The following is a 12,450-nucleotide window of genomic DNA, read 5'->3' on the forward strand; positions in this document are numbered from 1 at the left end:
ATGGAACATCGAGGGACACAGGCTTGCGACCTGAAAGAATTCAGCTGTTGAATATTCGTGAATACAGAACTTCGTGTCTGCCTATCCATAAATCCATGACGGGCATCGTCTGCCCGGCTCGCTCTACTGGTGTCTCCCACTCCCTCTCGATAGCGGCAGTGATGATCTGTTGGACCTGTCCACTAGCAAGGACCTTCTGTGCCTGGTATGGCCCGAACATGCTCGCTCTCACGGCCGCCGACACCAGAGCCTTGATGTGGCCCATCATGAAGACATACGCCGTCTGATGCAGGGTGAGCCCCACCAAGTTGCAGATGGCCCCGAAAAGGGGCGCTAGATGCGCAAACACCAATGGCGGGTCGTCAGACTCATCGGCGCTCGGTCTGGACGACGCAGACTTTAACATGGCCGCGTACGGCTGTAATGTCTCGACTACATCACGGGGCAGAGACGAGGCGAAGGAGCGTTCCCAAATGGACAGCAGCGCGCGGCCTTGCGCTATGGAGGCGCGGCGGCCGACGGTGCAGATGATTGCTGCGTCGAGAAAGTCGTCCAGCTCCGCGACCGCAGAGGGATCGCGGTGCGCTGCGAGGACGAAGGGGAGCGTCGTCGAGGCGTAAGCCGAAATGGATTCTGGAAGGAAGATGTTGAAGGAGGAGCGGCCTCGGGTGTGCGCTAAGTAGGACTCGAGACCGCTGCTGAAGGCGAATGAGCCTAGTGGAAGAGCCGAGTCTGACAGAAGAAGGTGATAGTGATTTGATGTTGTGAGTGAGGCTTTGAGTATGTTAGTTGTGAGAACTGCTTGAGATGTTGTGAGACCGAGGACTGACATGATGGTTTCGGGAGACTTCTCGACGGTAATGAGTGATCCTCATTCTGCCCACTGAGACTCTTCAACTTCCCCCTCGCCGCGGCCAGACGCGCTTCCAACTCCAGCACCTCCTTCTCAGCATCGGCAATAGACTCGTCTTGCGCCATTGGAGACGACTCAGGAGGTGGCATGGAAAGTGTTGGAGTTGATAAGCTTTTGATAGCGCCAAGGGCCCCTGCAGACTTGGGGTCAGCGGCATCGGCGGGGTCTCTCAGTGAGCGCAACCCCCACTGAATGGAACCCGCCTCAGGAGATCGGGACGCGCTGATGGACGTTGCAGGGGTTGCGCTTCGGCGTCTGCTCTCGTCCCACTTCGCCGTTCAACTTGTCTACCTTCGGGGACTGATGGAGTAAAAAGGCCTTTCGACATTGTGAGCATTGTGGGTGAGAGCTATCGTACGATTCTCACCAATCATATTTTGGGAATCTCACTTCTTTCCTCCTCGACGATTCGCGGTTCTCTCTCAGAGCTCTGTGCTATCGACTGCGCGCACCTCGATTCACACGAATTCTTCGGCTCATTATCGGATTAGAGGAGCTCGTCACCGACGTCATCACCCTCTCCTCTCCGCAGCCCGCCCCGGCCGCAATGCGCACAAGATGAAGTCGCACGACCAGATGAAGAGCGCCGAGGCCAATGACGCCGCGTGGGAAGCTACCCGGGGCGCCGTCGTTGGCGCGGCAAGATGGGGCATCGGCGCTGCGGTGTTGGGTGCAGCTGCATGGAAGTTCTCGCCATTGTATAAAGGTCTCACTATCCAGTTCAAATGGTAATGCGTCACGCGACACTGATGATGCCACTCGGAAACGGACTAACGTGGGTGGCAGCTACATACAGATGTCCGCCATGGTGTTAGGAAGTATGCTGGAAGCGGATCACAGGTTACGAGAGTATGAGGCCAGGATCAGAATGCAGAGGCGTCTGATGAGGGACAGGGCCAAGTGGGAGAGGTTTGAGCAGGAGTTTCTCGAGAACCCTGAGGAAAAGAAGTAAGCGGCCTCACAGTCGAGGCCCTGGGCCATCTATGGATATCAAGAGATGTTCTAAGATGCTTTCATTTTACTGTACAACACCGGATATTGAATCCATGGCTTTTACTGTCAAGTATCGCGGACATAAATCCCCAAACGCCAAATCATGCAAGTCATTAGTTCCTGCCTGCGCAGGTTTGCTGATTATCCGTTTCATTTTGACGGCGCCTCAAACTTCTTGGGGTCCATGTTGATCTTGCACAGCCTCGCCACGCAGCCGCTCAGCTGCAGCAGCGTCTGTACTCCTTCCAAGATCTTCATATGCGTAAAACCAATCTCCTTGATGAATTCCAGCTTCGAATGCTCGCTCAGAGTGGGGATGGTCTTGGTGACCTTGAACATGGTGCTGATAATGTCGTGGCTCGAGTATCCCAGATCCCAAAGCTCCCTCAAACTGTCCAAAGCCGAGTCGACATTACCCTCGTAGCAAGCCTTGAGCATGGCCTGCACCTTGATCGGGTGCGGCGAGTCCACGACCTTGAAGACGTTGTCACCAGACACGAAGCCGAAACCGGCAAAGGTTGATTGCAGGTTGTTGATGGCCTGTCGCATGTCGCCTTCGGCGCTGAAGACGAGCGCAGCGAGGCCGTCATCGCTATACTCGACCTTTTCAGCCTCGATGATTTGCAGCAAACGCTTGACGACCTGCTCGTCGGTGAGGCGGGCGTAACGCAAGATTGCGCAACGAGACTGGAGAGGTTCGATGATTTTGTTGGACTGGTTACAGGCGAAGGCGAAGCGGGTTGTGTTGGAATAGATCTCCATTGTGCGGCGAAGGGCTTGCTGCGCGCCCGATGTCATGCTGTCGGCTTCGTCAAGGATGACAAGCTTATGGCGGCCTTGGGGAAGAGTGACCTTCTTTTGGGCGAAACCCTTAATGCGGTTACGGACAACGTCGATACCTACGGAAACATGTCAGCGGTCGCATCTGTAGAGCACCAAACCAATCGTACCTCTTTCATCAGAAGCGTTCAGCTCCAGGACTGCCTCCTTGTATGAGTCTCCCAGCAGCTGTCTTGCCAGACAGAGTACACTTGTCGTCTTTCCAATACCAGGCATACCCGAGATGATGACGTGCGGCATGTTTCCTTCCTTCGCAATGATTTTGAGGCGATCGATCGTTTCGGTGTTTCCGACAACATCATCAAGAAAAACGGGACGGTACTTCTCGACCCTGAGAAACGCATCAGTATGTGGCCTCATTGCCATCGACAATGGATTCCTACCAAGGAAGCTCATAGTTGGGGGCGCCGTTTGACGCTGCGGTCAGAGCCTTCTTGGCCGCAGAAGTTGAGGATTCGCCGACCTCCTCGGGCTTGGTGATCGTCTTTTGTGCAGGCATGGTTGCTAGGCCCGATGGTTGTCGTGAAGGTGCGCAATTGGAGGAGCTTGGAGTTGTGCTGGTGGTGGCAGAAGCACTTTACGCGATGCTCTGGGAAAAGACGCGTCGGGACCCGCGCTAAGCTTGACAGGCTCCACTAAAAAGTACGCGGTACCTACCTACAGCACCATCTTACCGAAGCCTTCTCTCATTATTTCTCCATCCTCAATAGGTAATTCAAGGCATCGTTCATTTTATCTCGTCTATGATCTATAATGGGACGGGACAAAGGCATTCATTACTTGGCGCAAAAACATGACAGCGTTTTTATTGGTATCTAATCATCATCCTCATCGGCCTTCTTCTTGCCCTTCCTACTTTTCGCTCCGCCCTTAAAGTGCTTCTTGCCAGAGGACAAGCGCACGTCCTTGGGGTCAACACCATTTTCCAGAGCAATCATAGCACGAGCTTTCCTACCACTCAGGTGCTTCTGGCCCTGCTCGGTGTACTTGTGGCTGAATGGCATCTTAAGGTGGCCAGCACCGCTGCCGCCTGCTCCGAAGAAACCCTTGTCAATCTGCTTGGACTTGGGGCCGGCAGGGAGCACTGCCAGATCAGAGGGTGCTATCGAGATGTCGTCGCCGACGAGCGACATGGTGTCGAGAGATGCCGCCAGCGCCGCACGACGCTTCTCCGGAAGATGGGCGGCGTCGTAGAGCTCGTTGTTGAATTCTGGGCCGTCGACGGTATTCGGCGGTGGCTCGCAGTACAACAGCTTGCCGTTCACGTAATCCTTGAGGATATATCTGGAAGCTCTTGACTCATCAGGCTGACCCAGACCTGATGTTTGGAAACCTCTGGCCTTAGCGTAAGAAGCAAGCAGCTCCTGTGCAGTGGGAATTCCAGTGCCACCCTCCTCAATTGCGCGGGTCTTGATGGTGATTCCGTAAACAGCCTCGAGGAATGGCTTGGGAATTCTCCTAGTGACGAGGCCTGCGGGGCCGGTGAACTCGCGCAGTTGATCAATAGGCAGGACACCGTTGCAAACGAGGTCGGCCTTGGTGCTTGCAAAGTTAGGGAAAACAAGACCAGGGCAATCGCACAACACAACATTGTCGCTGAGGTGGATGGTCTGGAAGTGCTTTGTCTTTCCTGGTGTTGAGGAGACAGACACCTTCTTAGCGCCGATGAGGGCGTTGATGGTGGAGGACTTTCCGACGTTGGGGTATCCAACAAGACCAATCTGCATCTTGTGGCCAGGGTCTAGATTTTGGCAATTAGCTTCTCTGTTGATATTGGAGGCACTTGCGTAAACATACCGGCATTCTCAGGGGCATGGCTCAGGAAGATATCTTCCAGCTCCTCGACCGTCAGGATCCTTGTGTCCTCATCTTCGAGCTCGACTTGTTCTTGTGTAGTCTCAGCACCGGCCTCAGCACATGTCTCAGCACCGCCTTCCTCTCCGTCATCGCTCTCTGACTCTTCCTCGTCAGCTTGAGCTTTCGTCGCCGCAGGCTTGGCTTGAGAGCTGCTGCCGGCTTCGGGCTCATCCTCCTCCTCCTCTTCGTCGCTTTCCATCGACTCCTGAAGTTCCTTGGCCAGGAATGCAGAGAAGAATCTGTAAGCAATACCGTTCTCCTTCAGGTACTTGGCCCACGTCTTTCGTTGGGTGAGCGTCAACATATCCGCCTTGTTGATGAGGAGGAGGTTCTCCTTCTTCGTGTCGATCTCCTTCACATATTGTTCCAAGTCCTCGGATCTGAACATCAGTGGGTTTCGCGCATCGACAATCTGAACCACAAGATCCGAACGCTCAATAACACGCCAAAGCTGCCTCCAAACCTCGAGGTTCCGCTCGAACGGTGTCATCAGCAGATCATTGTTCTCCTGCAACTCAGCAAGACCTCTGCGCCAGTTCAAGAAACTATCCCTCTCTGCTCTGTCCAGCTCTTCAGGTGTAGTGGACGCATCCCACTTCGGTCTTCTCGGTACGGTCAGTCGTCCCTTGTGAGCCTTCTGCTTGGCAATCACACCCCGCTCCTCGGCTCCGGAAAGCAAATAGGGGTTCTTCTGGTCGGTGTGTATAATCTTGATGTTGTTCATCTTCTCGGCGGTGAAGTCCGTTCCAGCCAACTCTGCTGTCGCAAGGAATTCGTCGAGAGCGCCTTGCTCCGTGACCGATCGCATCTTGACCCATGCTGCCTCTTGTCGCTCGTTCGTGAGGTACTATTACACTGTCAACACTGCTATAAGTGCGCGATGGTTGTGGGCTATCCTTTTACCTCTTCTCCGGTGGCATGGTTCACTCGCGTGATGGATGAGCCCTTCTTTCTGTCCGTGCCACGACCCTTGCCGAAGCGGTCGTTCATGAGGGCATTGCCCAAACCGGACGTCTTCTTCGACTTGGCGAGCACCATTATTGCGGTGTTTCTCGAGTAATAGTCCAATGAAAAAAAATAGGATTTGCTCAAGAGAGCGAGTTGAATATGAGTAATAATAGAAAGTGGGAGCCCGTCGCAACCGGTCAGAAGAGAATGCAATGCCCCGCTGATTAATGGCGTAGGTCGCGGGGCAAAAAAGTCCCCCGCTGCAAGTAAAAACCCTTTTCGGCCGCTTGGACTCTTATCGATAGAACGATAACACACGATAAGCGCAGAAAAAAGCCATCCCACCAAGGGACTTTTTCTTTCGAAGCCCAACCAGGTGCGCATGCGATCGAGGGGTACGTCCGTTCGTCCCACACATTCAATCTTTGAGCCCGGAAACCCGACATCACCAGATTGTTTTTTGCCACGAAGTATCAACATCAGCAAATATGGCGAAGGGAAAGTGGATGTGAGTTTTTGTGTGTTTTCTGAAGATATGCGCCTCGGACTGACTTTCCCCTTCACAGCGACAAAAAGAGTGCGCAGCATTTCACCCTCGTCCACCGTCCCCAAAATGACCCGCTCATCCACGACGAAAATGCGCCGTCCATGGTTCTCAACCCTGTCGCCCAGCGCGGTGGTGACAAGGGCAAACACCTGAGCGATCTTGCATCCGACCTTGGGTCCGATGCCGCTAGCATTCGAGACAATGAGGGCGAGGCCGCAGAGTATGGAATCTACTACGACGACACCGAGTACGACTACATGCAGCATATGCGCGACCTCAACCAGGGTGGCGGCGAGGCCGTCTGGGTTGAGGGCTCAGCCACAGCGAACAAGGGCAAGGGAAAGCAACCGCAATCTCTCGAGGACGCTTTGCGCCAGATGGATCTCGAGCATAGGAGCGAGGCCATCCTCGACGAGTCCGTCCTTCCGTCAAAGAACCTCTCGCGCATGAACTACCAATCTCAGCAAAACATACCCGATGCGATTGCCGGATTCCAACCTGATATGGATCCTCGGTTGCGTGAAGTTCTGGAGGCACTGGAGGACGAGGCGTTCGTGGATGATGAGGATGATGACATTTTCCAGCAACTGGCCAAGGACAATGAGGAGATCGACGAATATGAGTTCGAGGAGCAATACGACTATGACGACGATGACGGCTGGGAATCAGATGCAACGGCGAAGCCAAACAAGGAGTATAAGGAGGACGGCGTGCCTGAGCTGGTTCCTGTTGCTGCAGTCGAGGGAGAGGCACTGCCAGAGCATCAGAACGAAGACTGGCTCGAAGACTTCAAGAAGTTCAAGAAGGATCAAAAGGAGGGCAAGCCCCAAGCCAAGGCTGCTCCATCTGAGTTACAGTCCTCCATCTGGACAACGACAACGATGGGCGGCCGTAAGAAGAAGAGAAAGGGTGCCCTCACGAACCCTTCTACCTACTCCATGACCTCATCATCGATGGTCAGGACAGAACAGCTCACACTTCTGGATGCTAGGTTCGACAGGATCGAGGAGGAGTACACAAGTGAGATGGGCGGCGACGACATGGCTTCAGTCTCAGAAATGTCAACGGTGTCCAGTGTCACGGGTCCCACCAGAGGTGACTTTGATAGTATCATGGATGATTTCCTTGGCAGCTACACCAAGCCTGGAAAGAGGACAAACAAGAAGAACAAGGCACAGAGTGGACTCGAGCAGCTGGACGAGATTAGAAGGGGCCTTGGCCCAGCTCGTCTGCGTGGAAAGGCACACGTTAGCGGACGGGGTTGAAGTCTGAATATCTTAGGCATTCAGCGCCATCTAGATGCTGAAACCGAGATACCCTTCATTTCATGTCAGAATAATCTGCATGTGATGATTCTGTAATGAGCAAACGACACCAAAATAGATTCCTCTTTCGATCACCTCGACTCACTGTACCCACTGAGCTGTCGTAAAATATGTGAATGTCGTTAGCTCCCTCTCATTAAACTTGACCTTGGAAGTCGCTTGAGCAGTGAATTGGATCGTTTATTCGCCGTCGCAAATTCCAAAGCGCCTTCCTGAACGGGCGTGTGTTTAAGCATTAAAGACACCCCGCCTCTAAATATTTATGGGTCTGTATAGACGCCAATTGGCTAAGCGCGCCAAACACGCGGCAAACGCTGGCCAGCTCCATCCCAGTTCTCCACCCTCACACCAGCTGCTTCGCTGCTTCCATTTTGAAGCCCAGCCGCGACTTCGACATGACGTCGGTCTCCTTTCCTCCAAGCAGACCCGACAGAACTTCATCGCCGTTCGGAGCATCATCATCAGGAGGCTTTGGAGGAAAGCCTTTTGAGCATCATTACGGTTCCGGCCTCGATGGGGCTGGCGCCGGCGGTGGGAAGCGGTCGAAACGCAACCACAAGACTCAACCTGTCGAAATGACGACCCTCTCAACGAAGCGAAAGGGCGTCAATCCCTTCGGCGACGGCGCGAGCTCAGACGACAATCGCAGGCGAAAAAACACAAAGACGAGCACACCCGGCGATTGGAAGAAGAAGACCGCGCAGGCGGCAGGCGCGAGGTCGAATGGCGCGACGAGAGGCGCGAAAGGCTTTGGTACATCACAGTCGCGTGGTGGCTTCGGCTCTCAAAATACTGACTCCCACAAAGGCGCGGACTCTACCGACTACGAGACCGACGATGCGAACGGCGGCACTGGCGGCGATGGCACACCGTACTCGGAGCGGATCTTTGCTCAGCTGAAGAAGGATGGAATCGCGCCGCCAAAATGGCCTGCCGATCCGGGAAACACGAAGCAAAAGGCCGCGATGGCCAAGTTCAGGGAAGACTACAAGACCTACCGCGATCGTGCTAGGACATCGTTGATGCGCGCGGGCTTGATTGACGATCCCGACAAACCCAAGCGATTAGAGGACGCGATCGACTTCAAAGGCATTTGCGACGCCATGTGCCCCGACTTCGAGAAAATCACGCGCATTACCGAGTTCGACGTACAATTCCCCGAGAAGAACTCAGCCACGACGTTTGCTGTCACTTCAAAGATGGTGAAAAAGCTTGCTCGATCCGCGGCTGGACAGGAAGCTCCACTACCGATGGACGTCAGATCTACGGCGGCATTGAGGAAAACCTTGGACTACTTGATTGACGACCTACTACAAACAGACGACAACCTTCCTGTGTTGCATGGTTTTCTATGGGACAGGACGCGTGCCATTCGGCGCGACTTCATCTTCCACTCCACAATGGCTCCGGCAGAAATGAAGGACCAAGTTTACTGTCTCGAGACGATTGCCAGATTCCACGTCACATCGCTTCACTTGCTCTCTCAGGAAGGCTTCAGGCCTGAAGACTTTTCAGAACAACAAGAAATCGAACAACTGGGCAAGGCTTTGCTCTCGTTGATGTTCGCATACGACGACTGCAAACCGCACGGCGTGATTTGCGAAAACGAACCCGAGTTCAGGGCCTATCACTTGCTTTTCAGCGCGAACAAGCCAAACATCCTGGATGACGTTCAGAAGGAATGGGGTGACTCGCGGTTTTGGGCAGATTCGGACGAGATCAGGACAGCTGTGTCTCTTGTGGAAAGCTTGCAGAGTTCTGCAGATTTCCACGGGCCTCTCGGCTCTGCACCGTCTATGGCAGTATCGGCTGCGCACCGGACCTATTTCAAGATTGTCGAAAGCCGCCAAGTATCCTACACGATGGCATGTTTCGCAGAAATTCATCTGGGCCAATTACGTCGTTCGGCACTTCGATCTTTGAAGAAGGCGTATACCCGACCTAGGCACGGAGCGAAAGACATCACGCCTTCAGCACTTAATCGATTCCTCAACTTTGACACGGAGGCTCAGGCTGTCGAGTTTGCCGAACAACACGGATTGACCTTTGTGGATGGGGAATCACCTTCTGGCGAGCTGGTCCAGTACCTAGACACCTCGAGCCGCCTGACCTGGCCTAGAATCCAGCACAGCTTTTCCCGGAACCTGGTAGAACGAAAGCGAGGATCACGCAGCCTTCCGGAAGTCATACACAGCACTATACCAGACGAATCATCGCCCGCAGAACAATCACCTTTTGCCTCGACCAACAATGGTCTGTTTGTCAGCGATGCATCTAAACCTGCTCCAAAACCCGTTCAGCCCGTGGCCAACGGCAACGGGGTGTTCAAGTCTCCCTTTTCAGCTACGTCAGGAGCCACCCCGACCAATCCAGCAGGAGCGTCACCATTCGACAAAGGTAAAGAACACTCTTACCATCACTTCAACCTTCATCACTATGTGTCATTTAATGCCCTTCTCGAAATCGCCCCCGCTTTACTCTCAGCAAATCAACTCCGTCAAAACCGCGAACTGCTTGTATTCTGTGGACAGTACAACATTATCATAGAATCTTAGAAGCCAAAATATTGGCCTAGTAACCTTAACATCATACGCACATCGACCAACCCACGCAAACCCAGGCGTTTTGGGCCGCCAAAACGTCCAGATCGTCGCGTTCGAGACAAGCGGGGGCATACCCATGAACGAGAGGAACACAAGCTAACTTCAAATTTCACAGCAACCAACGGCTTCCAAGGGAATGACGCGCCATCAAACCCCTTTAACCCATTCTCTGCGCAGAACCCACCAGCGCCATCAATAGAAGCGCCTGCTCCGAATTCTTTCGCTGCGAAGTCGAGTCCGTTTGCCCAGCCCAGTCCAGCGCCTGGAACTTCAACCTTCGGCGGCAGTCCGTTCGCGCCACCAGCGCAACCGAATGGAGCCTCCAAACCTTCTGCACCCGCCTTTCCTTCGTTTGCGTCTCCTGGATTTGGGCCAAGCGCTCAGCAAAAGACGCAGGAAGCCGGCCAGACCGCCTTACCGAAGCCAACGGCACCATCGACAGACACTTCTTCGCCAGCAATCACTGTGACGCCACCGACACCACAGTTTTCTCTGGGAGGTGCGTCCGGTGGCTCAAAGCCTCCGAGCCCTTTCGCTCGAGCCGCAGCTGGAGCACCATCTGCAGCATCTCCCTTCTCTGGCATCTCACTCCAACCGCCTGTGAACCCAGCGGAATCGACACAACCCCCTTTGCCTACTCAAAGCGCGCCAGCTCCTACACAGCCTCCGATTGAGCAGCCAAAGCCAACCCCCGCGCAAAGCCCGTTCAGCGGCCTCACATCTGCAACACCACAGCTACCCAAAGTACCCTCTCCCGCGCCGCCACCAGGTCAGTCTCCATTGCCGACGTTCAACTTCCAGCCAAGCGATACGCCACCCACTCCTAAACAAGTACCGGCACCTCAAGCAAGCCCTTTCCCAGCGGCCCCTGCTACGACTTCTACTCCGGCCCCGGATTTCACCCCTGCACCTCTTCCCAAACCACCAGTGGCTGCCCCGTTGCCGAAGCAAGATGTTATGGGCGACTTTGCAAAATGGTTCGTGAAAGGCGACAATGGCTTGATCCATGAGTTCGAAAAGTTCATGGTCGAGCAAATTGTTTCAGATGCCTTTGAAAAGTACCATCGCGAAGAAGAGGAGAGGATACGGAAGGAAGAGGAGGAGAAAGCGCTCGCGGAGGCTCGAGAGTTCCGTGTTCGCACCCTCTCAGTCAGATACTTTTACCAGTGGAAGAAGATTGCCCGAAATCTTCGTCTGAGCAAAATTCGTAGGCATGAGCGAGAGGAGATGAGGAGGATACAGAAGGAAATGCGAGAGGAGGAGATGAAGAAAAGGAAGAAGGCCGCCCGTGTCGCTGAAGCGCGGAGGAAATTGGTGGAGCAGCATGGCGTTGATCCAGTCGAGGAACTCAGAGAGATCCTGCAACTTAAGAAAGACGACCCGCCAGAAGACCTCCAGGCCGAAGCAGAGGCCCTTTTCGCAACCGGTATCTTCTCTGGCGTTACAGATGAGCGTGCCGCAATCGCCGAAGTCATCCAAGCTCCTTCCATCAACGACACATTCAAGACACCGCCGCCACCGGCCAGAACCACTTCGACAAACAGTCTCTCCAAGTCGGTCTCGGCCAAGCCGGGCGGCGCAAAGACACAGGCTATTCGTGCGGAATTCGGCAGCAGTGTAGACTTCCGCAGGTCTTTGCCTCCGATGTCGGCTCACTCAGCGTCGTCACGCTATACACCGTCCGAAGCATCACCGAAGCGCGTCAGCAAGGTGTCTGATCGTTGGCGGCTGAAGGCTATGGGCCTCGTGACGATGCCCAACGGGTCTGCTCTCCCGGAAGCAATCGCTGACGAAATGCGGTACAACGGCAAACGCTACAGTGGCCTCGGCTCCTTCGGTCTAGATAGAGACACCACCGAGCGGAGGAGGAGCGTGTCGGCAGACCTCGACAAAGCGGCCGAGGCTCGTCGGCGCTTCTCGCAGTCTCTTAACAGCAGCAGCGCCGCCGCCGAGCAAAGCAACGGGAACTCCCAGCTTAGTAAGAGGAAGAGGCCCACCGACAGCGCGGCTTCGCCATCACAGGACGCCCGCGCCAAGAAGCGCCCGTCCAGCAACGCCGAAGTGGAGAGGATCATCCGGGAGGCGAGGGAGAACCTTGAATCGCTGAGGAGTTCGAGGGTGGATCTCGACGAAGGGACGGAATGGTTCAGGGAACAGAACGATATAATGCAGGCGGAGGAAGCGAGCAGGGCTAGCTCGCCGTGGCCTAAGGGGCGGAACTGATGAGCAAGGAGGCGGGGATTGCATAAGCAAAGGCGTTGAGCGGCTTTTCTCTCTCGGGAACGGAGTGTGTGCGAATGTAAATGATTGGGTTCCTAAAACTGTTTCCTTTATTTTCTGTTTTCCAGGTAAAAATCACGGGCATACAATACCCTTAGAAGAGACTGGTTTGGATCGTCCTTCAGTATATGTCCTCATGCATTA

General features: G+C 54.4%; 6 protein-coding genes across 6 annotated transcripts; 3 read left to right on the top strand and 3 right to left on the bottom strand.

The window, feature by feature from the left end:
- Nucleotides 1-40: 40 nt before the first annotated feature.
- Nucleotides 41-978, bottom strand: CGGC5_v003517 (putative urease accessory protein UreF-like; the record flags this gene model as incomplete). The annotated part of the gene is made up of 2 exons (XM_032033939.1): nt 41-774; nt 831-978. The coding sequence occupies 2 exons, from the start codon at nt 976-978 to the stop codon at nt 41-43; spliced, it is 882 nt and encodes a 293-aa protein (XP_031887047.1).
- A 493-nt stretch (nt 979-1,471) lies between these two features.
- CGGC5_v003518 (uncharacterized protein) lies at nt 1,472-1,865 on the top strand (the record flags this gene model as incomplete). The annotated part of the gene is made up of 2 exons (XM_032033938.1): nt 1,472-1,641; nt 1,700-1,865. 2 exons carry the CDS (start codon nt 1,472-1,474, stop codon nt 1,863-1,865), a joined length of 336 nt encoding a protein of 111 aa, XP_031887048.1.
- A 191-nt stretch (nt 1,866-2,056) lies between these two features.
- Nucleotides 2,057-3,245, bottom strand: rfc4 (Replication factor C subunit 4; the record flags this gene model as incomplete). Its single annotated transcript, XM_032033937.1, has 3 exons — nt 2,057-2,805; nt 2,857-3,077; nt 3,130-3,245. 3 exons carry the CDS (start codon nt 3,243-3,245, stop codon nt 2,057-2,059), a joined length of 1,086 nt encoding a protein of 361 aa, XP_031887049.1.
- Nucleotides 3,246-3,561: 316 nt separating this feature from the next.
- On the bottom strand, nt 3,562-5,641 carry lsg1 (Large subunit GTPase 1; the record flags this gene model as incomplete). Its single annotated transcript, XM_032033936.1, has 3 exons — nt 3,562-4,487; nt 4,544-5,450; nt 5,507-5,641. The coding sequence occupies 3 exons, from the start codon at nt 5,639-5,641 to the stop codon at nt 3,562-3,564; spliced, it is 1,968 nt and encodes a 655-aa protein (XP_031887050.1).
- A 398-nt stretch (nt 5,642-6,039) lies between these two features.
- Nucleotides 6,040-7,363, top strand: ltv1 (the record flags this gene model as incomplete). The annotated part of the gene is made up of 2 exons (XM_032033935.1): nt 6,040-6,059; nt 6,118-7,363. The coding sequence occupies 2 exons, from the start codon at nt 6,040-6,042 to the stop codon at nt 7,361-7,363; spliced, it is 1,266 nt and encodes a 421-aa protein (XP_031887051.1).
- Nucleotides 7,364-7,818: 455 nt separating this feature from the next.
- CGGC5_v003522 (SAC3 family protein 1) lies at nt 7,819-12,249 on the top strand (the record flags this gene model as incomplete). The annotated part of the gene is made up of 3 exons (XM_032033934.1): nt 7,819-8,176; nt 8,231-9,820; nt 10,142-12,249. 3 exons carry the CDS (start codon nt 7,819-7,821, stop codon nt 12,247-12,249), a joined length of 4,056 nt encoding a protein of 1,351 aa, XP_031887052.1.
- Between the last annotated feature and the right edge of the window lie 201 nt (nt 12,250-12,450).

The sequence above is a fragment of the Colletotrichum fructicola genome, assembly GCF_000319635.2.
Source record: "Colletotrichum fructicola Nara gc5 chromosome Unknown KSG_Nara_v1_contig02, whole genome shotgun sequence".
Taxonomy (NCBI): Eukaryota; Fungi; Ascomycota; class Sordariomycetes; order Glomerellales; family Glomerellaceae; genus Colletotrichum; species Colletotrichum fructicola.